General features: G+C 46.9%; 1 protein-coding gene across 1 annotated transcript; it reads left to right on the forward strand.

The window, feature by feature from the left end:
- Positions 1-388: 388 nt before the first annotated feature.
- Positions 389-25,915, forward strand: LOC109507775 (E3 ubiquitin-protein ligase HECW2-like). The gene is made up of 38 exons (XM_019857424.1): positions 389-1,068; positions 4,665-5,496; positions 8,123-8,230; positions 8,419-8,513; positions 9,394-9,469; positions 9,555-9,620; positions 10,042-10,149; positions 10,235-10,404; positions 10,486-10,628; positions 10,726-10,826; positions 11,734-12,204; positions 12,564-12,671; positions 12,757-12,926; positions 13,008-13,150; positions 13,248-13,348; positions 14,249-15,012; positions 15,408-15,531; positions 16,339-16,503; positions 17,582-17,674; positions 19,063-19,213; positions 19,295-19,398; positions 19,516-19,640; positions 20,169-20,354; positions 20,452-20,604; positions 21,029-21,131; positions 21,232-21,328; positions 21,421-21,504; positions 21,573-21,682; positions 22,009-22,129; positions 22,196-22,309; positions 22,482-22,634; positions 23,077-23,175; positions 23,256-23,385; positions 23,498-23,644; positions 23,730-23,844; positions 24,108-24,193; positions 24,307-24,419; positions 24,871-25,915. Exons 2-38 carry the CDS (start codon positions 5,112-5,114, stop codon positions 24,980-24,982), a joined length of 5,694 nt encoding a protein of 1,897 aa, XP_019712983.1. The 5' UTR covers positions 389-1,068; positions 4,665-5,111; the 3' UTR covers positions 24,983-25,915.
- The last annotated feature ends 176 nt before the right edge of the window (positions 25,916-26,091 follow it).

Below are 26,091 nucleotides of genomic sequence, written 5' to 3' on the forward strand. Positions count from 1 at the left end.
CAAAACGGAACCCTCTATAGGATAAGCGGTGATGAAGATGGATGGATGCAAGATAAGCGGTGATGAAGATGGATGGATGGATGGATGGATGGATGGATGGATGGATAGTTCCTGCCTGACCCAGCATCAAATCTTTTATGTTGAAATCTATCCAACCACTTCCTGTCTGGCAGTGCATGTCTGCAACTAGACTCTATTGGGAAAACTCCAGCTCAGATTTGTACAGACATTATTTGTACAACAATTAATTTAGAGCTGGTCGAATCACGTTCTTACCTGGTTTATTGGCCGGTGTTTTTTTTTTGGGGGGGGGGGGCAACCAACAAAATCAAATAAACGGTCCAGTCGAGTCAAATGTTGGCGCCATTATAAGTAAACGGTCCGGTCGAGTCAAATGTTGGCGCCATTATAAGAACTCAATTGTGGAATGACCCAGAAATGAATATGATTTGTGAACCCCGCCTCCCCTCCAGGAACAGATTGGTGCTTTTCATCCCTAATCACAAACAGAATGTTGACCCAGTGTAGCCTCTTAAAGGGGCCCGAACCACCGTCTCGACACGTGATGCACAAAGAGGAGGGAGGGGGGCGGTGTTATTTTGACGTCGAACAGGACCAGAACACACTCGCGCTCGGCCCCGAAAACATTCAAAGTTGTTCGTCCGCACTCATCATCCCAAAAGAGGGGATAACATGGCTGTGCCGGGGACTTGTTTTCGCTGAACAAGCCGGGAAAGCGCAGCGGAAACGGGGCGCCGGATGTCGGCAGCTCCCGCCCCATAAATAAGACATGAGCCTGGCTGGCTGCACCGCAGCGAGAGGGAGACAGCCAGCCATGATGAGACGCTTCCGACCTGACATGTTTGCTCGCTTTTGGTGTGTGGCGAACCAGTAGGTTCCGACAGACTATCCCACTACCGCTAGGGGGAGGCGGCACCTCGGCCGGGTGCCGGCCGCTGACAGGTCGTTGAGCTCCGGGGCAGAGCGAGGCTACGTCGTGCATCAGTGCGGGACATTTGCGGGTCGATTTTGTCTCGCGGATGGGGCGTTGAACTCACCGCAACAAAGGTGAGCGAAAGTATTATTTTCTTTCTTCTTTTTTTTTTTAATAGACATTTCATTGTTGACCTCATTGCTTGATGTAAAGCCATCGATCGCAAGGTGTTATTTTCTGGGCTGCTTGCTCGTGCAGCGACGGGGCTCCCAATTCCAAGTATCATCAAAGGCCTGTTGAGTGGCATTTCTCAACCATGTTTCAAGAAAGAGAGGCCAACTTGATTTTTTTTTCCCCCCCTTTGTGTTCGTGTGCAAAGACGACAAGCGGCATTGTGTTTCTACTACCACATTGATCCCAGAATAACAACTGGGCGGCTCACATTTCCTTCCTCAAAAGCCTCCTACTCATCATCATCATCATCTCCTGCGAGAACCCGATTGCTCTCAAATATTCCTTGGTATTTTATCTTACTTTGCAATTCAGTTCAAATGTTATTTTCCTCTTATTGCATTGAATCATCACCTGAGCATAAAAATAGAAGCTGCATTCTGTTGAAATATAGTAGTATGTATGGCTACTATAGTATTATTACATTACAACGTGTCTTAATTTGTGAATTACAGTCCCCTAGGGTAAAATGACAAAAGTCATTTCAATTGTTTTTTAAGTGTGCTGAGATATTTGTAAGAATATATGATGGGAGTCATGTCTGCCATCCTTTTCTGCAAAGCAATACATCCTCTCAGAGAAAGTCCTCCCTAACCTTTCTTGGGCCAAGGCAGATCACCAAACAAAACTGTCCCAAACAGTGGATACATCACAGAATGATGTACCTTGTTCTGTCTCGGAGAAGTCGATTTCATTGTCCTGCCTTATCACGACAGTCGAACCTCGTTAGGGCGCACCTCGAGGGACAGAAGGAATCTAACGGTAGTCAATTGTAACCGTGTCCAATAAAATGGCCGCCAACTACAAAGTAGTTGTACAGTATGAACGTTTATCGATGTAAAAACATGAACCTGTAATACAGTCTAAACACGTCAATTACAAATACGTGTTGACAGGATGTACAATAAATTATTTTATTCGACATGAAACAAACAAGTGTCGCATTCTTACGTCATCTCTGAAAACATTCAGTTCGCAAAAGAAAATTAAAAAGTGCCTCTTCTCCATTTTAGGCTGCGCCGCGTTCCGAAGCCGTCGACGATCATCGTTCAATCTGTTGGCCTCGAACTCTGCCATGAGTTTGTCGCCATTGCGGATGATTGTCAAAACGGTCGACTTTGCCAATTCGTAATCTCGGCTGAGCTTCGTCTGCTTTCGAAAATGATAGACAATGTCAGCCTTGGCAGGCAGCGAGATTTGCTTCCATTTACCAGACGTGTTTTCCGACCGTGTGCTCAGGACAGCGCGGTGCCTCCGGAAGTACAACAAGGGTACCAGTTGATCAGTCGTGTTGCTAAGCAACAGAGGGGAATCCCGCGCCATACATTTTGCCCATAAGCAAGGTCGCGGCTGCTGTTAGCTTCCCGCGGTTCGTTGTCACCAAGACGTTTTCACTATTTTGTGGGGAAAAATCTGGTCGTTATCGAGAAGTTTATGGTGTAAAGGTGTTGGTTCTAAGCAAAATGGAAAAAGAATTGCGCAAAATCGGGACTTTGAAATGCGAACGTTATGCGGGTGCAAACGTAGTAAACGGGCTCAGCTTTCACAGAGTTTGTTTCACATGTCAGACCGGCTGCAAACAGGTTACGTCGCAGGCATTGCTTCATGAAGCAAGCCATATTTGTCAGTCATTTTCTTTTTTCTTTTAAATGCATGTGAACTGGGACACTTTTATAATTCACTTTCGTAGCCCTCAACCATCCCTCGCCTGTAACTTGCTGAGAAGATACGGAGTGTTTTTTAAGCTTGTGTATTTTTTTTTCCTGTTGGAATCCAAAGGATAAAAAAAAAAATCTCCAGACCGCAAAAACATTTGTTTTGGCTTTTTTTTTTTTTTTTTAAATAAGAAACACATGCGCGTGTGTGCGAGCGGTCGCGCACTCCCCCAGATGCCATACTAGACAACCACAAGTTTACCCTTCAAGTGAACATTGTTTTGCAAAATGTGCCTGGCTCGGTTTTGCACTTGTCTCTATTTTTAGTTGCAAAGTGGCACCATTTATAAATAACCCACAGACTTGATGCTGGTGCCGCTCACGTGGTTGGAGTGCTCCCACAATCCGGCGCTCTGCATGTTTTTAAGTCACCGCGCTGTCGTTTGTGCCACAAGCGAAGCTATTCGCTGCGACGATGCGGCGAAGACAGCAAGGAAGTTCTGCACGCGTATCGCGAAGCCTTTTTAAAATTCGATATTCCGAGGCAAGGATGCGGCGGCTAATTGTTAAATGACATACATTATTTATGTCAGCCAATAAAATAGTTCGGGTTGGCCCTTGGCTCTGGCATCAAACGTGACTCATGCTTTATCAAATCCATTTTCCACCGTGCTCGTCTTTATTTGGGTTCAATCGGAGTTGATCGCAGCTGACTTTGAGCGAGAGGCGGCGTACATGCCGGACTGCTTTTCAGCCAATCACAGGGCACCTGCTGGACGCGCGAGCAGCAGTTGACATATTGACATTCACACTTAGGAACAATTTAGGACCTCGAACCGAACGCGAGCCACTCAAATTAGCATGCTGCCACTTCAGCTCGACACGTTTCAAAATAAAATTGAGGATAATTCGGGCTGCGATGACTCGTCAAATAAATTGAGTAAAGACATTAAAAAAAAAAAAATCAAAAAAGTTGAAATACCGTAAAAATCAAATAATAAATAAATAAATAATACAGACCCCCCACATTTACCCTTAAAACATGTTTTTTTTCCTCTGTATTTATACATGTAATACAGCCCCCGCCCCCTGATTTGCTGGCTTCCTTTATGACACTGGTCAACATTTTTGTTTCTTCTTTTTGGAATGCCAAAGATATTTGAATGGTTTCTGGGCTGCTGAGTCAGAAAATGACAATCTGCCTTTGACAATAGCTCCGGTTTTAGTTTCTGTTGATATTTTTGACAATGATCAAATTCATTTGGGGATATCGAAGATGCTTGTCGTTTCTTCTTTCATGAAAGTGGAACAAGCTTGTTGTTGACTGTTAATATTGCTTGATTTTTCTTTTCCTCATGCCAATAGTTGAGGTCTCCCGAGGCATTTTTCAAATTGTGTTTTCTAAAATCTCGTTTTTTGAGCTGCGCACTCTTTTAGTCATTTTAGTCCGCTGCTTTTTAATTCTTGACTTTTAAATGTCTTCACAACACTTTTGTTTTTGTAAATGCTTTGAAATGTCCTTTCAAGTTAGGCCTGCACCTATCGAATATTTTGGTGCTCCTTTTGGATATCCTGTGCAAAATTCGATTGGAAGTTTCTCTCGCGCAAGAATCAGGATCATTTTCTTGATTGATTTGATTAAGTTTTGCATTCATGTGGTGAAATAGATCATTTATGTGGTTCTTGACGCATCTGGAATGAACGGAGAACGATCCATGATAGAATCCAATTTGATATGATGGATGGCGACATTCGAACAGAATTCAGGAAAAGACGATGGCTGTCGGACCTAAAATACTCACCATCATTTTCTTCTTTTATCTTGCCCGCTTCTTTCCTAACAGGCCTCCGTCATCCCTCCACCTGCCCGCCTCCCTGAGGTGAAGAGCGGCGATCGTCGCGGGGACCTCGCTTATCCCGCCCGTCTTATATGGGAGACTTTTGCAAGTTTGGAGAACCACACGAAGACCAAAGACCTGATCCTGACTCGCCGCGCGTGAACCTGCAATCACGTGACATGGAACTGAAGTATCGCAGCCAAAGAAATGCGGGGCGGGGATATGCAGAGATTTTCAAGTGCCTTGGACAGAGCGCTTCGTTTTCCATCGTCCCCCTGAGTCGTCATCGCCGTCGGTTGTCCTTTTGGATTGTGATTTCCTTCCATTTCCTTCCACCTGCTCTCCACCGTTAACCTCCCCCCACGCCCACCCAGTCGTCTGCTCCTTCCTCATCACTGCCATTATCTTGACACTCAGCAGCAGGCCGCGCTCACATGTGATGCTGTGGTAACTATGGCAACAGCCACCACAGCCACCTCTTCCTCCCCCCCGCCGCCGTCCTCGCCGGGAACCAACGGCAGCGCCCGGGAACACTTGATGGCGGTGAGGCGCCGTAGCCCTCACGGCCGGCCGTACACCATCGGGCCGGAAAACATCCGCAGCCTGTCCGGCTCTTCTTCGCCCGCGTCGCCGGTCTTGACGTCGGGGGGTCAGCCGGAAGCGGCGGGGGTGGGGCTGCAGCGGGCCAATAGCGACACCGATCTTGTCACGTCGGACAGCCGCTCCTCACTCACGGCGTCGACGTACCAGCTTGTCCTTGGCCACGGGCGCCTGGTTATCTCCTGGGACATCAAAGAGGAGGTGGATGCCACCGACTGGATCGGACTGTACCACATAGGTGAGCAAATACGGAGAGTAAGTCACTTTAGCGGGGGCATCTTGAACTTTGAAAGGATCGGCGGTTCAGAAAATGAATCACCATTTGCTTTGGCATTCTCAAATCCGCCTGTTGACAAACACACTAATTTGCAGTTTTCTACTCCGGCTGGTGGCATCAAATGACTTGACGAGTCTGACAAATTCAACACAGCGGTCTAATCGTTTCATGAACTGATTTATCTCGCGAGCGGCACGGTGGATGACTGGTGAGCACGTCGGCCTCACAGCGCAAAGGTGCGGGGGTTTGATTCCGACTTCGGGCTTCCTGTGTAGAGTTTGCATGTTGTCCTCGTGCCTGCGTACTCCAGTTTCCTCCCACATTCCAAAAACATGCATGGCAGCTGAATGGAACACTCTAAATTGTCCGCCCTCGGTGTGAGTGTGAGTGTGAATGGTTGCCCGTCAATGTGTGTGCCCTGCGATCGGTTGGCAACCGGTTCAGGGTGTCCCCTGCCTACTGCCCGAAGACTGCTGGGATAGGCTGTGGCACCCCTCGTGACCCTCCTGAGGATAAAGCAGATTACAAAATGGATGGATGGATCTTACACTATGGGGCAGTGGGATTCATTTGAGTCAGTGTTGCATGTTCACTGTCACTGTGACAGCATGTGATAAAGTGTTAAAAATCAAGAAACAGTTATTTATTCATTTGTGGAATGCCAAAGATGGCGTACTGTGGAGCTGCAAAGAAAAGTCACATGAGCTAAAATATCAAGTTGGTCTCAAGCCTATTCTCGAAACTGGCTTTTCCAAATCCTGATCAAGTCCCAATGTCACAAAGGCAAGAATGCTGCTCTAAGGTGAGCTTCATTCCACCACAGACTCTCGGGCTCTTGGATAGTATTGATCCAGACCGTAAAAAACAGGAAGGGTTAACTTGGGGATTACTCCAGGGGATGAGGGCGTGGAAGACTCGGCTTTCCCTCGATCCGCACTATCATCCTGTCTGTCCTGTGTGTTGTTCACCACCGTGACAGCGGCACATTATGGCTGTCAGCTACAAAGCTCTTTATTGATGGTGACCTGACTGCGGTCAATAAAGGGACTGTGTGTGCGTGCGTGCGTCGTGCGTTTGTGGGTGGGTGTTTGGATATGTGGGGGTGGGTGAGTGCATGTACGTGAGTTTGTGTGTGTGTGTGTGTGTGTGTGCGTGTGTGTGTGTGTGTGTGTGTGTGTGTGTGTGTGTGTGTGTGTCTGTATACAAGGGAGGGTTTTGATCGATCTGTCTGAAACATTTGACCATTTGTTTCCCTACATCAAAATGATGCCAATTAATAAGATAATGAAAAACTTTGTGGGGGCCGGCAAAAGTCAGAAAGTGAAACTGTACATTTTCCTTCTCAAATACTGAATTGCTATTAGTGCAAATCATTTGTAGGGCAGCTTTGTTTTCATTTGGGGAGGGGGGGGGTCCTACTTAGTAGAATTCAACAGTTGATGAAAATCGGTATTATTTTCGTATATTATTTTGTTTTATGTAAAGTGCTTTGTTACAGCGGTATTCCACTGTTGTGTGTGTGTGTGTGTGTGTGTGTGTGTGTGTGTGTGTGTGTGTGTGTGTATATTTATTCTTTAATTCTATCTGTCTAGCTAGCTAGCTAGCTTTCCATCTATCTTGCTAGCTAGCTCGCTATCTATCTATCAATCTATCTATCTATCTATCTATCTATCTATCTATCTATCTATCTATCCATCCATCCATCCATCCATCCATCCATCCTAAAATAATATACGGTAGTATAAGCGTTAAAAAAAAGAACTCAGTTATTTCAATTGTATGTGGTTCCTGTGGCGGCCTGTAGCTTCTGCTCACGCATACAACCAAGCTTAGGAGAGTCACCGGAGTGAACATGAACACACACAAACCATGGGTAGATATACTTTGAGTTGTACTTGTTGGACGCTTGTATGGGAGATCTCAAGTAATTTGCTCAATTCAAATACCATATTAGTTGTGCATCTTTGCTCGTGTTGTCGTCAACACAACCAAGGAGACTAACCACACTAACTGTGACCAAGGCATTACCAAGACTCAAGACCGAGAAAACTTTTGGAGGTTGAAATTGAGATAAGACCAAGACTGGTTATATAAAATAAAAATCGCAACCAAAAAAAAAAAAAAACATTAAAATGACAAGTCCGTTTTCTTTTTTTGTCACTTTTGCTGCAACAATAAAAAAAATTCGGCTATGCTGTTTTTGAAATAGTGCGATGATACAAATTTCATTTCTAAGCAATTTATTTTTTTTTAATCAAATCATACTTATTAAAAGTGAATTGTCCTGCCAAGCCATCATAAATGTTTTGAGAATTTTGAGAAGGAAAAATTCTGAAGAAAAATGAACTCCTAATTTTTTGGCAAAGCGAACTTAGTTAGTGACGAGTTTGTCGACATGTTCTCACATTTTTTTTCTTCGGGGTGCTACATCTCCAATCGTCTTCATCCACTTTCTGTGTGCAGTGGGCGGGGCACTGCGGGCGACGCCGGGAAAAATAAAAAATGTAGCAGAGTGGTGATGTAAACGACGTCTCATTGTTGGCTGAAAAAAGACTGCCATTGATCCGGTCGTTGATGTGTTCTCCAGACGAGACATGCGTCGCCAATGTGTGGGACTCCAAGAACCGCGGCGTGAACGGCACTCAGCGAGGACAGATTGTGTGGAAATTAGAGGCGGGGCCCTACTTCATGGACTGTGAGTACCTGTTTTTAAAAAAAAAAAAAAAGGCAAAATACGCTCAGACATTTGCTCAACTGAATTCTGTATGAGGCCACTCACACGATGTCCGTGCTGCGATTCCTTTTTCTATTTCACACTTATATGAGAGGAAGCAAGGCTGCGAATCGAAACCGTGTGAATGATGCAGTCTTGTCTCTCTGCAGATGAGACGAAGATCTGCTTCAAATACTATCACGGTGTGAGCGGAGCCCTCAGAGCAACAACGCCTTGCATCACCGTCAAGAACCCTGGCGTGACGGTACAGCCGTTTTACCATCCTTCCTTCCCTCATGTCCTTCTTAATTGCATTGCTGCGGAGGGTGGCGCTGGCACTTCTGTTCCATTCCCCGCTCCACGCACCAAGATATTTTTTGCTTCGGGCACAGGATCTAAATAAACAATCCTGAATGGAAGCTGAATGAAGACATTTCTGACTTGAAGGTTTACAAGACAATACATTACATATTTATTTATATAGCCCTTTCGCAACAGCTACAGCTGTAACAAAGCGCTTTACAAAACAGTTAACATAAAGTAAAATAATCAACACAACACATAACATAAAAACACGGATGGTCGTGCAATCTAAACCACTTTTCCCCTCATGCGCTTTGTTGTTTGAAGCGGCTCTAGATGAAAGAGGAGAGACTCAAAGTGTCCTTACACCAGTGGATCAGAGACGTCATGCTGAAAATGTGCACACGTCAGCGACAAGCTAAGTTTGAAAGTAAACAAGAAGCTGTAGTGTTGTCCGTTGATGGAAAAAAAAGAGATTGGTTCACTTCTCCTGTCACGTATAAATTCATTTCAATTCCAAGCGAACGACGTTCCTCCCAATCCAAATCAGTGCCAGTGCACGCGTGCTGCCGACAAGGCGCAACCACCATGCACAGATTCTTCTCCTTTGATGAATGTCGTGGCCAAAAAAACACTGAAAAAAATCCACATCGGGTCCACACAACGTAGCAACAAACACCATGTGACAAAACAAAAGACAAAAACCTCAAAAAAACAAAATAAGCAAGGCTCTTCAAGAGCGCTTGCCGACGCCTGCCAACTGCTGCGTTATCTTGGGGAAAAAAAACGTTTAAAACCAAGTCTGCTGAGGGAGCCTTTTTCTGTTCTTTCTCTCTCCCCAGGTGGGCAGCGAGGGTCAAATTGAAAGCCAGTCAGGGGCGGAGCACTGTCGCAAGTTGGTCAGCTTCACCCTCTCAGGTGAGAGGACGCATCTCAGGGGTGCAAAGACCCCTTTAAATGCACGCCAATGTAACATGAACCAAGTGTGTGTTGTCCATTGCAGACATTCGGGCGGTGGGCCTAAAGAAGGGCATGTTTTTCAACCCGGACCCTTACTTGAAGATGTCATGCTGAAAATGTGCACACGTCAGCGACAAGCTAAGTTTGAAAGTAAACAAGAAGCTGTAGTGTTGTCCGTTGATGGAAAAAAAAGAGATTGGTTCACTTCTCCTGTCACGTATAAATTCATTTCAATTCCAAGCGAACGACGTTCCTCCCAATCCAAATCAGTGCCAGTGCACGCGTGCTGCCGACAAGGCGCAACCACCATGCACAGATTCTTCTCCTTTGATGAATGTCGTGGCCAAAAAAACACTGAAAAAAATCCACATCGGGTCCACACAACGTAGCAACAAACACCATGTGACAAAACAAAAGACAAAAACCTCAAAAAAACAAAATAAGCAAGGCTCTTCAAGAGCGCTTGCCGACGCCTGCCAACTGCTGCGTTATCTTGGGGAAAAAAAACGTTTAAAACCAAGTCTGCTGAGGGAGCCTTTTTCTGTTCTTTCTCTCTCCCCAGGTGGGCAGCGAGGGTCAAATTGAAAGCCAGTCAGGGGCGGAGCACTGTCGCAAGTTGGTCAGCTTCACCCTCTCAGGTGAGAGGACGCATCTCAGGGGTGCAAAGACCCCTTTAAATGCACGCCAATGTAACATGAACCAAGTGTGTGTTGTCCATTGCAGACATTCGGGCGGTGGGCCTAAAGAAGGGCATGTTTTTCAACCCGGACCCTTACTTGAAGATGTCCATTCAGCCCGGGAAAAGGACGGCCCTCCCCAAGTTCACCCACCACGGCCAGGAGAGGCGGACTTCCATTATCGCCAATACCACCAACCCCGTGTGGCACGGCGAGGTCGGCAACGTGATGGGCCGTCGCTCCCGCAGGCCAATTTGAATGGCTCTTTGACGCTCCTTTTTCCCTGTTGTGTTGTAGAAATACACTTTTGTGGCCCTGATGAGTGACGTGATGGAGATCGAAGTGAAAGATAAGTTTGCCAAGAGCCGACCAATCATCAAGCGCTTTCTGGGTCAGCTGATCATACCTGTACAGAGACTTCTGGAGGGGCCCGCGGCCGAGTGAGTCGATTTGCATCGTGTGTGGAAACTCGGGGGGGGTGTTCTCTGGCTTTTTTTTTTTTTTTTTTATGAAATTCCGCTCTTTGTGTTTCTACAGCCAACACCCGGTCAGCTACAGCTTATGTCGCCGCCTCCCGACAGATCACGTTAGCGGGCAGCTGCAGTTCCGGGTGGACATCACGTCTACTGGACATGAGGGTATGTGTTGATTTCACATTTTGTCGTTGTTATTAACAATCCATCTCGAAGATAAAAAAATAAATAAAAGCGTGTCCTGAGTAAGTATTAAGAATGGCTGTGAAGCGCAGACAATCGTCAAGGCCAAATAATGCTTATTTGGATCAGCATCTAGTTCGACTCAACTCAACTTATTTCGAGAGCACTTGAAAACAACTGCCGCTGTGTACAAAGTGCCGTACATGGAGCAAAAATAATTCAGATAACAACAAAAAATAATATGAAAAGACAGTAGAAAGCACAAAAACAGTCAAACTAAAAATCAAGTCTCATACTGAGTCAAAAGCCAAAGAATAAAAATGAGTTTTAAGACGAGTTTTAAAGATGGCCAGCGAGGGGGGCTTGCCGAATGTTCAGTGGGAGGTCATTCCAAAGCAGTGGGAAAGGTAGAAGTGGGGGCGAGGCCATTTCAAGATTTGAAAACAAATAATAAGATCTTCAGAAGAACTCGAAAATATTTTGGGAGCCAGTGAAGGGAGGCCAGAGTAGGAGTTCCCTCTGACGAGTACCAGTCAAGAGGCAAGCGGCAGCATTTTGGACCAACTGGAGACGCTTCATGGAGGATTGTCTGACTCCAATGTAAAGTGCGTTACAGTCATCCAGCCGAGATGTGACGAAGGCATGAATGACTCTTTCAAAGTGCTCTTGAGAAAGGGGAGGCTTGACTTTAGCCATTTAGTGAATAGTTCGTGAATAGGCGAGTTTGTGAATAGTAAACGATGAATATGTGCGAGGTACTTCCAGTTTGATTAGAAAAAGAAGCAATATTTTTTTTTTCACGCAACTCTGCAAATAAAACTTGCGCAATGAAAACATCGAATCTCTTTGGTGGAGGTGATGGATCGAACAAGCTTGTGTTCCTCTCCAGATGCAACAGGAACCATTTTGGGCAGCGCCGTGAACAGCGACCCCGGGAGTCCGTCTGACGACGATGACCTCCCGCACCATTCCTCATCTTCTCGCCTCGCATGCGGCGCTGCCCTCACAGGCTCGGAGGAAAGCCCCCTGTTAGTCAACGGTTCTTGTTACTATGGCAACAGCAGCGCCTGGCAGGAGGACACGGTTCTGGCGGCCGCGGGCGGCCACACCCACAGGCAAGTGTCCCTCAATGACTACTTGGATGCCATTGAGGCCTCCGGCATCCCCGTGGAGCGACTTCCTGCAGGGCCGTCGCCAAGGCTCCGCTCCAGCTTTCCCACGGACACGCGCCTCAACGCGATGCTCCACATCGACTCGGACGAGGACGAGGAGAGCGCGGGGCAGCGCGGTACCCAGCAGGAGACAAGGTCGCAAAGGACCGCGGCCGCGGACGTTGCCGGTGGGAGCGAGGGCTCCCAATGCGAGCGCGCCGGAAAAAAAAGAGATTGGTTCACTTCTCCTGTCACGTATAAATTCATTTCAATTCCAAGCGAACGACGTTCCTCCCAATCCAAATCAGTGCCAGTGCACGCGTGCTGCCGACAAGGCGCAACCACCATGCACAGATTCTTCTCCTTTGATGAATGTCGTGGCCAAAAAAACACTGAAAAAAATCCACATCGGGTCCACACAACGTAGCAACAAACACCATGTGACAAAACAAAAGACAAAAACCTCAAAAAAACAAAATAAGCAAGGCTCTTCAAGAGCGCTTGCCGACGCCTGCCAACTGCTGCGTTATCTTGGGGAAAAAAAACGTTTAAAACCAAGTCTGCTGAGGGAGCCTTTTTCTGTTCTTTCTCTCTCCCCAGGTGGGCAGCGAGGGTCAAATTGAAAGCCAGTCAGGGGCGGAGCACTGTCGCAAGTTGGTCAGCTTCACCCTCTCAGGTGAGAGGACGCATCTCAGGGGTGCAAAGACCCCTTTAAATGCACGCCAATGTAACATGAACCAAGTGTGTGTTGTCCATTGCAGACATTCGGGCGGTGGGCCTAAAGAAGGGCATGTTTTTCAACCCGGACCCTTACTTGAAGATGTCCATTCAGCCCGGGAAAAGGACGGCCCTCCCCAAGTTCACCCACCACGGCCAGGAGAGGCGGACTTCCATTATCGCCAATACCACCAACCCCGTGTGGCACGGCGAGGTCGGCAACGTGATGGGCCGTCGCTCCCGCAGGCCAATTTGAATGGCTCTTTGACGCTCCTTTTTCCCTGTTGTGTTGTAGAAATACACTTTTGTGGCCCTGATGAGTGACGTGATGGAGATCGAAGTGAAAGATAAGTTTGCCAAGAGCCGACCAATCATCAAGCGCTTTCTGGGTCAGCTGATCATACCTGTACAGAGACTTCTGGAGGGGCCCGCGGCCGAGTGAGTCGATTTGCATCGTGTGTGGAAACTCGGGGGGGGTGTTCTCTGGCTTTTTTTTTTTTTTTTTTATGAAATTCCGCTCTTTGTGTTTCTACAGCCAACACCCGGTCAGCTACAGCTTATGTCGCCGCCTCCCGACAGATCACGTTAGCGGGCAGCTGCAGTTCCGGGTGGACATCACGTCTACTGGACATGAGGGTATGTGTTGATTTCACATTTTGTCGTTGTTATTAACAATCCATCTCGAAGATAAAAAAATAAATAAAAGCGTGTCCTGAGTAAGTATTAAGAATGGCTGTGAAGCGCAGACAATCGTCAAGGCCAAATAATGCTTATTTGGATCAGCATCTAGTTCGACTCAACTCAACTTATTTCGAGAGCACTTGAAAACAACTGCCGCTGTGTACAAAGTGCCGTACATGGAGCAAAAATAATTCAGATAACAACAAAAAATAATATGAAAAGACAGTAGAAAGCACAAAAACAGTCAAACTAAAAATCAAGTCTCATACTGAGTCAAAAGCCAAAGAATAAAAATGAGTTTTAAGACGAGTTTTAAAGATGGCCAGCGAGGGGGGCTTGCCGAATGTTCAGTGGGAGGTCATTCCAAAGCAGTGGGAAAGGTAGAAGTGGGGGCGAGGCCATTTCAAGATTTGAAAACAAATAATAAGATCTTCAGAAGAACTCGAAAATATTTTGGGAGCCAGTGAAGGGAGGTCAGAGTAGGAGTTCCCTCTGACGAGTACCAGTCAAGAGGCAAGCGGCAGCATTTTGGCCCAACTGGACATGGAGGATTGTCTGACTCCAATGTAAAGTGCGTTACAGTCATCCAGCCGAGATGTGACGAAGGCATGAATGACTCTTTCAAAGTGCTCTTGAGAAAGGGGAGGCTTGACTTTAGCCATTTAGTGAATAGTTCGTGAATAGGCGAGTTTGTGAATAGTAAACGATGAATATGTGCGAGGTACTTCCAGTTTGATTAGAAAAAGAAGCAATATTTTTTTTTTCACGCAACTCTGCAAATAAAACTTGCGCAATGAAAACATCGAATCTCTTTGGTGGAGGTGATGGATCGAACAAGCTTGTGTTCCTCTCCAGATGCAACAGGAACCATTTTGGGCAGCGCCGTGAACAGCGACCCCGGGAGTCCGTCTGACGACGATGACCTCCCGCACCATTCCTCATCTTCTCGCCTCGCATGCGGCGCTGCCCTCACAGGCTCGGAGGAAAGCCCCCTGTTAGTCAACGGTTCTTGTTACTATGGCAACAGCAGCGCCTGGCAGGAGGACACGGTTCTGGCGGCCGCGGGCGGCCACACCCACAGGCAAGTGTCCCTCAATGACTACTTGGATGCCATTGAGGCCTCCGGCATCCCCGTGGAGCGACTTCCTGCAGGGCCGTCGCCAAGGCTCCGCTCCAGCTTTCCCACGGACACGCGCCTCAACGCGATGCTCCACATCGACTCGGACGAGGACGAGGAGAGCGCGGGGCAGCGCGGTACCCAGCAGGAGACAAGGTCGCAAAGGACCGCGGCCGCGGACGTTGCCGGTGGGAGCGAGGGCTCCAAATGCGAGCGCGCCGGATCAGAAGCGGACTCTCCTGTCGCTGAATCGGCTCAGGTCGATGGTTCGGGGAGCGCGGCGAAGCTGCAAATGGAGGAGATGCCGATGATCAACAGCGCGGATGCCACCGGCGCATCGGCACGTGTTAGTGGAGAAATGGAAACCAGCGGTTCTCCTCAGGCTTCGCAACTAGAGTCTGCAAGCGATTGCACATGCGGCGAGCAAAATTCGAGGATGAACACCAACCAGGCCTGCAGTTCTTCATATAGCGCGAGCTGCGGCCCACTTTCACCCATTCAGGTATGATGCTGTTGTTAGCAACATGGATTCAAATTGAGACAAATTTGTTGGTTCTGGTGCATCGGGGGAGTGGCCACCTTTTCAGAAGTGGGCATCGAACTAACCAAACTGTCGAAACACGACAAAATGAAGAGAACTGACAGTTGAGAGTAGATGAATTCAATTTAATTAAACGGCTTTTAAAATGTTGGTTGTAATTATAAAGAAGTGCTTCTGATGGTTTTTCGGCCAGAAGAGAAAGGCCTTTTGCTGTCCCCGACTTTCCGCCAGTGCGAAAAATCTGTCCGAATAGCACAAGCTAGTCTCGAAGACAGAAAAAGAGTTGGACTTGCGCCGTCGATGAATCTTCGGATTGTTGATGTTTGATCCCAACGAGGATCTGCTTTTTGTCCCAGGAGGTGGATACGAGGACGGAAGTGGCTCCGAGGGCAGAGGAGGAAGGAGCAGAGTTATCCAGCAGCAACAGTTTAGCGACGACTGCTATGACAACGGGGAGCGACATTGGAACCTCTGATGCAGGTGGGTGGGAACCCGGCCAGTAATCAATTCACTCATCACCGAGACTTATCTTCATCAAGCTGACTTGAATTCCACTCGCATTTGTGTCTTCATGTTCAATGGTTCCCTACCGTTAATTGATGTGCTGTGTTGATCTTCGGGTGTGCTGTGGGAAATGAGGGGAAATGACGCGGTCACCAAGTACTACCTCAAAAAATACCTAAAAAAAATAAAATCCCGTGAATAATACTGTAGTGGTTTTTTTTTTTTTGTTTTTTTTGGTGCAAAAAATATAAATAAATAAAGATACCAAATCCTGGGTATGTATTGTACAGGGCCCGAATAAGAATAAAAAATGTTCCGATTATTTAGACGTTTTGCAATTAACTGGGCACAACTCCATCTAGTGGTAGAATAACGCAACTATTGTTGCTTCTATTCTATGCGCGTTATAATGCGGTGCGTCCTACATATGAAGACAGCTCTAAAATAGGCCATTCATCGAAGGTACGCCTTATAGTGCGGAAAATACGGGATTTACATCATGATTCGACTAAATTGCATCGCAAAACACAAATGTGGTGAATTTAATCTTTACAATTGAACTGTGCTTAGGCTGTTTTTTTTTTTTTTGTTTTTGTTTTTTTTTTTTTTTGGGGGGGTGTTTAACTAAACCGGCCCAGATTTCACATTGAGTAAGTCTGTGTGTGTTGGGAAGAGTGGTGCAGACAATGATCTCACTTTTGAATCCAGAAGATGCTAGGCTTCTGTTGAACTTAAGATAAACATAACGAAGACAAGAAGTCTGTCCCACTTTGTCTGCCGCAGGGGCTGTTGGCCCAGAAGTGCAGGGAGAGGAGGAAGAGGAGGTGGATGAGCAAGGAGAAGTGTGGAAGAGACGCTCTTTGCGGGCCGCCGAAGTTGCTGCTGACAACCAGGTGGCATGCAGGGCCAGAGATGGACTGAGCGCGGCGTTGTCAGATAGAGAACCCGGTGAGCCGACTTTGAAACCAAAGAGGGAGAGTGATAACATGGAGGAAAAAAATGAATCATTGATATCAAGCTCTTCCAGTTTTCCCCCCAAAGCGCGACCTCAAAAAAGACGGAGCTCTCCAAGCGCCATCGTAATGACCAACATTAAAATTCAGTCGCGCCATGGCCCAAGTAGCAAGTAGTTTTATTCTTAAAAGGCCTGATGTGCAATTGAACGGTAACACTGCATATAAATAAATACAGGAAAGCAAAAAACTCACATTAAATTTAAAAACGATACCCAAATAAATTGTTTGAAACAGTACTGCTTCTCCGCGGTCGTGTCGCGGAGGCAGCAGCTCCAACAGGGAATGCCAGTCTTCCATCTCCCCAGCTACGTCTTTCAACTCTTCCGCAAGGATCATATCCTGGATCGTCCCCGGGGCCTCCTGCCGGCGGGACATGCCCGGAACGCCTCACCAGGCAGGCGTCCGGGAGGCATTCTAATCAGATAGCCGAGCCATCTCGTCTGTTTCCTCTCAACGTGGAGGAGCAGCGGCTTGACTCTGAGTCCCTCCCCGGATGACCAAGCTTCTAAGCTCTCTCAGGGAGGTCTCAGATTCGGAGGTGCTGATTTTCATCCCAGCCGCTTCACAGTCGGCCTCGAACCGCTCCAGTGAGAGTTGGCTTCATATCCAACGACACGATTGCAAAGTCGATCATCGAAATGCAGTGTGCCCTGGTGCCAAGGATGGACACCCTTCTGTTTGAACGTGCTGTTCGTTGTGGACAATCCACGATGAGCACAAAAGTCCAGTAGCAGAACGCCACTTAAGTTCAAATCGCGGGAGGGGTCATTCCTCCCAATCGCGCCTTTGCACGTCTTACCACCTGTCATTGTGCAATTATACATCTTTGTTGAAATTATTTATGGTATTAAATGGATGGTGCACCGTTATCTAAATGCCCAATAGTGTTTCGTTAATATAAATGATGATTACTTTTATATTGTGTGTGTGCGTGCGTGTGTGTGTGTGTGCTTCCACAGCTCAGGTCAACGGCCACGTTTCTGTGTGCGTGCGCGTGCGTGCTTCCACAGCTCAGGTCAACGGCCACGTTTCTGTTCACACGCTGCCGTCCGTACGCCACGACATCAGTCGCTACCAGAGAGTGGACGAACCCCTCCCGCCGAGTGAGTGTTCTTCAGTATTTTTTTTGGACATTTTTCAGGTTGAAAAAATATACAGCGGTTGACCTCCAAGGTCAAACACAGTTGGTTGCAGGATGTTGCTTGACCTCCAACTTGTTTGGATTTGGAAACACTTGTCCCCCATAGGAAATGATGGAAATAGATCGCAATGTAGAGTGACGGGCAAAACTCAACTCAACTTTATTTCTAGAGCACTTAAAAAAACAAATAAAAAATAAAAACCATAGGTGCAGAAAAAGTGCTATACAGTGAAAATCAGACAGAAAAACAAAGACAGTTAAATGCTCTTCCTCTAGCGAGCAAAAAAAGAAACAACATTTGTTTTGTCCCGCGGCCATTCATACAACACTCAACTTTAATCAAGAAAATAATTTTTAAGTAAATTGGGGTGGAGTTCAGTATCTATCTATATTTTTGTTCAAATTTTTGTTTGGTGGTGTGCTGCTTTGTTGTAATGGCACAATAAAGTTTGGGATGCAGTTGACCATGCGCATTCCAAAAAAAAGGTCAAATAAAGTTCACTTGTAAAGGTTACAATGCATTTCAGGTTTCGTCTGTCAATAGCACCCAGTAGCCCAATATCCTTAACTTATTGCAACCGCCGTACGGACCATATACAGTGAAACTCCTCTACAGCGAAATCATGTTTACAACAATAAATTTTTCACAACAGAGGACTTTTCACTGTAGCAAATTTTATCTCAGACGTAAACACGAACACACACAAAAAACGTATATGTGTACTTTTTATTTTTATTCCAATAGTGCATAAGTATGAGCATACACTTATTTGACACTTCATATAGCCAGTGTAGAAAGAAAAAAAACGGGAAAGAAATTGCGAAATTTACGATCAGCACTCACTTTCACTTCCATCAATTTCTTGCATAATGTTTTTTGCGTTACAGCTTTTCTTTTTTTAACTCATTGGTATGCAAAGGTACGTTTTATCGCCATTTTAGCAATGCAACGTTCGTGCTGTGTCTGAAACAAATACTTCCTGGACTACTGCGCATGTGTAAACCAGTGTGGTGGTTGCTGTTGCCGTTTCCGAACGGAGCAGCAGAGGTCGCTGTGGCATGCTGATGTTGGATTAGACTTTTGCGGAAGGCTTGTTTTCGTTGTACTCGTTGCAAGGCAAGAGCAGAGAAAAATATTTCTTATAACGGAACAGGGGGACTTTTCGTTGCTGGGGTAGCAGAAAAGTGGGAATGGCTTTCATGCATGAAAACCTTTTCACACTAGGGGGTATTTTCGCCCATGTAGGTTTCGTTGTAGAGGAGTTTCACATCAGTTAGGATGATCTTAGCCGGTCACAAGAGGAACCAGAGCGCAGCTCAGTCTCCATAGGGCATGTGTTTGCATATTAGACTGGGAGGCGCGGATCGACAGCCACGGGAGGATCTTTTACGTGGACCACGTGAACAGAACCACCACCTGGCAACGTCCCACAGCCCCGGCTGCCCAGCAGACACTCCAGAGGTCTAGCTCCATCCAGCAGATGGAGCAGCTGAACCGCAGGTCGGGACCACTGAACACCTGAACATCATCGGCACAGAACGTGCAGACTGTAACCACGGCGATGAAAACACTCACCTTCAGGTATCAGAGCATTCGGAGGACGATAACCAATGACAGCAGAGGGGAGGAGGTGCCGGCCAATGAGCAGCCACCAGACGAGACTGGTCTGCACCCCGCCTTCCCAGGTTCGCCCGTGGAGAAGTACTCACTAAAAATCACAATACTGTCAAAGCATTCCGATAAAGCAATGGATGTGCTCATGTTCTCGAAATAGACCTTGCGTGGCTCTCGTCTTTTTGCAGAGCTGCGTCGAGACAGCAGCGCAGCCCAGTCCTGTTCCAGATCCCACCTCTACCTGCTGCTCCAGTCTCCCAGCGCCAGGTTCCTCACCAGCCCCGACTTCTTCACTGTGCTGCATTCTAACCCCGTATGTGCAAAAAGAAATTGTTTCATTTTCATTTGTAAAATGTACGACAGTGTTCCCCCAAATTTCACAGGAAATAAACATTTAGCTTTACTGTCAACTCTATACCATACAGTGGTACCTCTACGTACAAAATTAATATGTTCTGGAACAAATTTCTTGACCAGAAAAGTTTGTTAGTAGAGACGCGTTTTCCATGTAAATGCCCTAATCCGTTCCAAGCCACCAAAATTCAGACGTAAATGTTTTATCAAGCATAAAAATGCATCAAAATATGTAACAAATACATGTTACAATTAGGTTATTGCACAATAAATGAGAGTTGTGCATAAGGTAAAAACCAAAGAACAGAGTAAAGAATTATTTTGTAAAAGACTGATCCAAGGACATTTGCTTTTGTTGGCTTTTAACAATCCTTTGAAAGTGTCTAAGGCAAACATCAGCATAGTGAGCGATCGCCCGACTGGTGAACACTTTTTCTGGACGCTTCACATTTACGTAAAACCTTTCGCTCTGCCCGCTTTCTGCCAGAGTGCCTATCGCATGTTTACCACCAACACGTGCTTGAAACACATGATCAGTAAGGTGCGCCGGGACACGCACCACTTTGAGCGCTACCAGCACAACCGGGACCTGGTGGCCTTCCTCAACATGTTTGCCAACAAACAGCTGGAGTTGCCTCGAGGCTGGGAGATGAAGCATGACCACACCGGCAAGGTGGGCCTTCCTCATCCTCGTCCTCATCCTCATAATCACTTGCGTTGTCTTTATTGAGACGTAAACATGAGATGACCAGAACCGTGTTGTCCAACAGCCTTTCTTTGTGGACCACAATAGCCGTGCCACCACCTTCATTGACCCTCGGCTACCCCTGCAGAGCTGTCGACCACCGAGCCTCTTGACTCACCGCCAACATCTGACCCGCCAACGCAGCCATAGCGCTGGTGAAGTCAGCCCGCGGCGCCTGGTAAGTCCCGTCCAACAGCGGTCCGCGACTGTCGTCATCAGGACGCGTGTTGTCGCTAAATTGCGAAACCTCTTTTCGTTTTAAGAACAATAAAGAAAAGATATCGTTCCAAAATAGCCTTTGAAAATATGTACTCGATCTTTCTTAAATTCCTGGCTTTTCCTAAAGTGAGCCCCCCCCCCCCAAAAAAAAGAGATTTAAAAAATGGTGAGATTAATTAATTATGATCTGTAATTAATTGATCTAATTAATCAATGCTTTAAATTTATATATATATACACACACACACACACACACACACACACACATTCAAAAATTCACCTGGAAAAGGTAACAGTTGAGTTTGAATTAACATACTACAGTGTGTGTGCATTAAAAAACGAACAGTATGTAAGGGTCAAAACCAAGTTGAAACTATCTGCAGGTAGGCGAAGAGTCACGTCATGCTGGTCCTCCCATCTTGCCGAGGCCCTCAAGCACCTTCACATCCGCTAGTAGGGGCCAGGGGCCAGATGTTGTGCCAGTGGGTCAGTATACATACATGCAAGCGGTACAATTAAAACAAACAAAAACCTTCAGTTTGTTTCAATAGACTTACGGTGTGCATTATTTTTGTCCTCCCTGTAGCATACAATGACAAGATTGTGGCATTTCTACGGCAACCCAACATCTTTGAGATTTTACAGGAGAGGCAGCCAGATTTCCACCGGAACCATTCGCTCAGGTAAACCCACGCTCGTGTCGTAAGGCCAACGTATAGAAGCCACGGGCTCCAGTTTGTTCATGCAGTGCAGTTTAATGTTGCCATGACAACAGGGAGAAGGTCCAGCTGATCCGCACGGACGGAGCGTCGGGATTGGCGCGGCTCTCGGGAGACGCCGACCTCGTTATTTTGCTCAGGTGAGGCCACCTTTCATGTCATCCTTGTCCGTCTGCTTGTTGGCTTAGCGTCTTTCTCTCCTCCGCAGTCTGTTTGAGGATGAAGTCATGTCCTACGTGCCTCCTCATGCCTTACTGCACCCCAGCTATTGCCAGTCTCCTCGGGGCTCCCCTGTCTCCTCCCCGCAAAACTCACCCGGTAACGTCATTTCTACATGCTGCCATTTTAGCGCATCCGGCGACTTGCGCAAGTACCGCATGCCACACTCAGACTCTGCTCAGTCTGAGTTCCTAATACCATCTTGTCAAAAGATGAATATGAGACAAGGAATCGACATTCCATAAGAATGCATCGACATACCGTATACCGCTTGAGAGGCTGTCCAAAATAATCAATTTTGAAGCTTGGATTAAAATGGAGAATCAATCAATTGCACAATTATTGGTCATAGCTGAGTTCGAGTGTCAATGAAATATGTCCAAGATATGCCTAAGATGCCAAAATGCCTCTTCTCTGTCTTGTAGGCACTCAGAGAGCAAACGCCAGAGCTCCAGCGCCGTATAAGAGAGACTTTGAGGCCAAACTGCGCAACTTCTACAGAAAGCTGGAGACCAAAGGCTATGGCCAGGGACCAGGGAAGCTCAAGTAGGTGGCGCCTGCCCGCGAGTGGGTGAGTGTTCATGATTCACAAGATTTGTACACATGTGTCAGGTTGATCATCCGCCGCGACCACCTGCTGGAAGATGCCTTCAATCAGATCACCTGCTACTCCCGCAAAGATCTGCAGCGCAGCAAGCTGTACGTCAGCTTTGTGGGCGAGGAGGGGTGAGTCGGTCGTGACACCAACAAGCATGTCCTAACAAATGGGTGGGTGGGTAGCATTCGCCATTTTAAATTGGCCACCAAAATCAAAAGAGGAAAAATTGGAAGCGAGCAGGCGAGTCCGGCATGATTGTGAACGGTTGGAGGCTGATGTTTGTCTTTTTTTTTTTTCCAGATTGGACTATAGTGGACCTTCCCGAGAATTCTTCTTCCTGGTTTCAAGAGAATTGTTCAACCCTTACTATGGTCTCTTTGAATATTCTGCAAACGACACATACACAGTCCAGATCAGCCCCATGTCAGCCTTTGTGGACAATCACCATGAGTGGTGAGTGCTGCATTTTTATTTTATTTTATTTTATTTATTTATTTATTATTATTCTATTCTAATTTATTTATTTATTTCATCATAGTATGCAGATGGTTCTGACAGAACCTCTGAGTATCAGGCCTGTCTGCATTGGAAATCACTTAAAAGATGTCCAGCAGGTGGCAGCGTCACCTTACATAAACCATATTAAAACAAAAAATATATTTCCCTCCCCCAACTTTTTCCATTTTCAAACATTTTTTGAAAAAGCTTCGGGGAGCCACTAGGGTGGCGCTCTGGGGCCGCGGGTTGCCGACCCCCGGTCTTGATGAGCACAAAGTCCTACTATGCAATTGTAATTTCATGTTGGTCACGATACTTGTATTTTTTTTTTTTTTTTTTTTAGTCGGAGGTGTAAAACCGACTTAACGTTTTCCCTGGGCCGTGTGTGCACTTTCAGGTTTCGCTTCAGCGGCCGCATTCTGGGTTTGGCTCTGATCCACCAGTACCTTCTGGATGCGTTCTTCACCCGACCCTTCTATAAAGGATTATTGCGCATGTACGCAGGCGGAGAAGGACGCAAGCATGCAACGAAACATTCCCGCACCGATGCCTGTTGTCTTGTGTGTGTGTGTGTAGCCCGTGCGATCTGAGCGACCTGGAGTATCTGGATGAGGAGTTTCACCAGTCGCTTCAGTGGATGAAGGACAACGACATTGAGGACATGCTGGACCTCACCTTCACTGTCAATGAGGAAGTCTTTGGCCAGGTCGCAACCTCCCCCTAAACTAAACTAAACTAAAATGAGCGACTAATAGTTAGTCAGTGGCATTTTAAAATGTATGTTAGCATTATCCCGCGGCGTGTCTTTGTTACGGCAGATCACAGAGCGCGAGCTGAAGGCTGGCGGGGCCAACATCCCCGTGACCGAGAAAAACAAGAAGGAGTACATTGAACGGATGGTGAAGTGGAGGATCGAACGCGGTGTCGTGCAGCAGACTGAAAGCTTGGTCCGAGGCTTTTACGAGGTGTGAGAAAGTTCATTGGAGCCGAAAACCTTTGTGGGCCGGCGTGCAACTAAGTCCCATTTTGCCGTTGTTGCGCCACGGGCAGGTGGTGGACGCACGCTCTGTGTCGGTGTTTGATGCCAGGGAGCTGGAGCTGGTGATGGCCGGAACGGCAGAAATTGACTTGTCCGATTGGAGGAACAACACAGAGTATAGAGGAGGTGGGTGTGGGGAGGAAGGGGGGGGGGGGGTTGTGTGTGTGGGTGTGGGTGTGTGTATGTGTGTAGACATACATACATACATTCATACATACATACACACGCGTACCTACATGTGAAAATGAAACTCCTCAACTCACTTCGAGATAGTTCCTTGGCACCAAGATGACACAAGTACAGACCAGGGGGTAGTAAAGTAGAATAGTACAGAGTTTGCATACCTATCGAGTTAATTGCATTCCTGTGCTTTCTTGGACGGCATTTAGGTTACCATGACAACCACATCGTGATCCGTTGGTTCTGGGCCGCAGTGGAGAGATTCAACAATGAGCAAAGACTTCGACTCCTGCAGGTAAGGAATGAACGTGCTCAGAACTGCTCTGTCGAGTTTGACTTTGATTAAATGACACCTCCGCTTGCTTTTTGACACCTCCGCTTGCTTTTTCTTTGCTCCGGTATTTGAAGTTTGTGACTGGGACGTCAAGTATTCCCTACGAGGGCTTTGCGTCTCTGCGAGGAAGCAATGGACCTCGGCGATTCTGCGTGGAAAAGTGGGGCAAGGCCACGTCTCTGCCCAGGTATGTATGAGTCGCTTTCGGGCAGGAACCTCGTGCGTCCAGATGCACCCCCTCCAGCATGAAAGCGATGGCAGGTCGCGCGGCCCCGTTTTCAGCAAGAGTCCCAGAATGCACTGATGCTGCAAAAATCAGCGATTTTCAGATTTCTCTGTCAAACAAATTTTTGAAGAGATTTTAGCAAGCATCATGAAAGTTGACATGTTTGATTTGCTTTCGCGGGCCACATAAAATGATATGGCGGGCCGGATCTGGCCCCCGGGCCTTGAGTTTGACACTTGTGGGCTGGACGCATTCGAACGAAGTGGTCTGCCAGACGATGTCCCTGCAGTTGAATTAGAAACTAGTCCGGTCGGGTGGGTTGGCGTGGCGCGATTCATCTTGGCTGAACTCCAAATTGAACGAATTTAGGGGCGGGTGTGGCCCGAGTCTCACACTTGTGTGTTCTCTTCAGAGCTCACACTTGTTTCAACCGCCTGGACCTGCCTCCCTACCCGTCGTTCTCTGTGCTGTATGAGAAGATGCAGACCGCCGTGGAGGAAACCAGCACTTTTGGACTGGAGTGAGAAGAATTTTTTTTTCGCCACCCCTCACATGAGGTCGTAACTGAGGATATATTCCAAAGGAACATCAGCTGACGATTCGGCTTTGGACGTAGTGCGTCTTCACTGTGCGTTTTGGGCCGCGGCAGCGCCGTGCAAACAAACGAAGGACGACGAAACACAGCGCCTTGCGGACCACAATCAGGGAGTGTGAGCGGACCTATCGGGCGACCGCGGGACTTTGGAATCCATCTTTTGTACCGGTCGCCGAGGCGATCGGTCGTCGATCGCTGACGGAGGGTCACGGCCTCACGCAACACGGTGTCATATGAAAGTTGTGATTTTAAAATATTTGTAGCTGTTGTGAATCACTTGGCTTCATCAATTCTCTGCTGAATTTCACGATGGGCACGACGCATCCCACGTGTTCGAATGTTTTTCAGTTCTTCAGGGGCGAGTGAAGAATTCACGTTGTTATAATTTGCGGTTGTGATATTTGTTGCCATCAGTATTCGGTCACTGCGATGGCCCATCATCAATTCGTAATTTGGTGTCAATGTAAATGCTGTAAATGTTCTATTTATTTGTTTTAAGTCAGCGGGGCTATGAGAGTAGCGGCGTGCGCAAAAGTCAGCGGGCATTTCATGATTCCGTCTCCTCATCTTTCTACTTTTAGAGGTTGCCACACTAAACTTGACGACACCTCGTCAGTGTTTTTTCCACTTTTTTCCCCCTCAAAAGACTGACTCGGGACACTGTCACGGTTGTTACAAACGTCGTCATTGTTCCCACACAAAAGACACTGCCTTCCCTCTGTCCGTTTGACAAGAACCAACCAAAGTTGCGGGCACAACCTGAACCAAGCCTGTCTTTGTGGACACCGGACCTCACTTTTACATATGAATGTTGGCAGCACTGTCCTCAAATAAAATTCCATCTCTGTCTATGCAAAACTTACTTTGTTGTCTATGCTGTTCAGATGTTGCTATAAAGCGTGCAAACTCCCCTAGGTAAAATCGTTTCTTTTTTAGCATCATTCATTTTGACCACCAGGAACGCTTTTTAACGTAGAAGATTTTGTCATCAAACGATGTGTCAAAACCCACGCGGGAAAATATTGAACCACATGACAA

This window comes from Hippocampus comes, unplaced genomic scaffold (genome assembly GCF_001891065.2).
Source record: "Hippocampus comes isolate QL1 unplaced genomic scaffold, H_comes_QL1_v1.1 scaffold256, whole genome shotgun sequence".
NCBI classification, from domain to species: domain Eukaryota; kingdom Metazoa; phylum Chordata; class Actinopteri; order Syngnathiformes; family Syngnathidae; genus Hippocampus; species Hippocampus comes.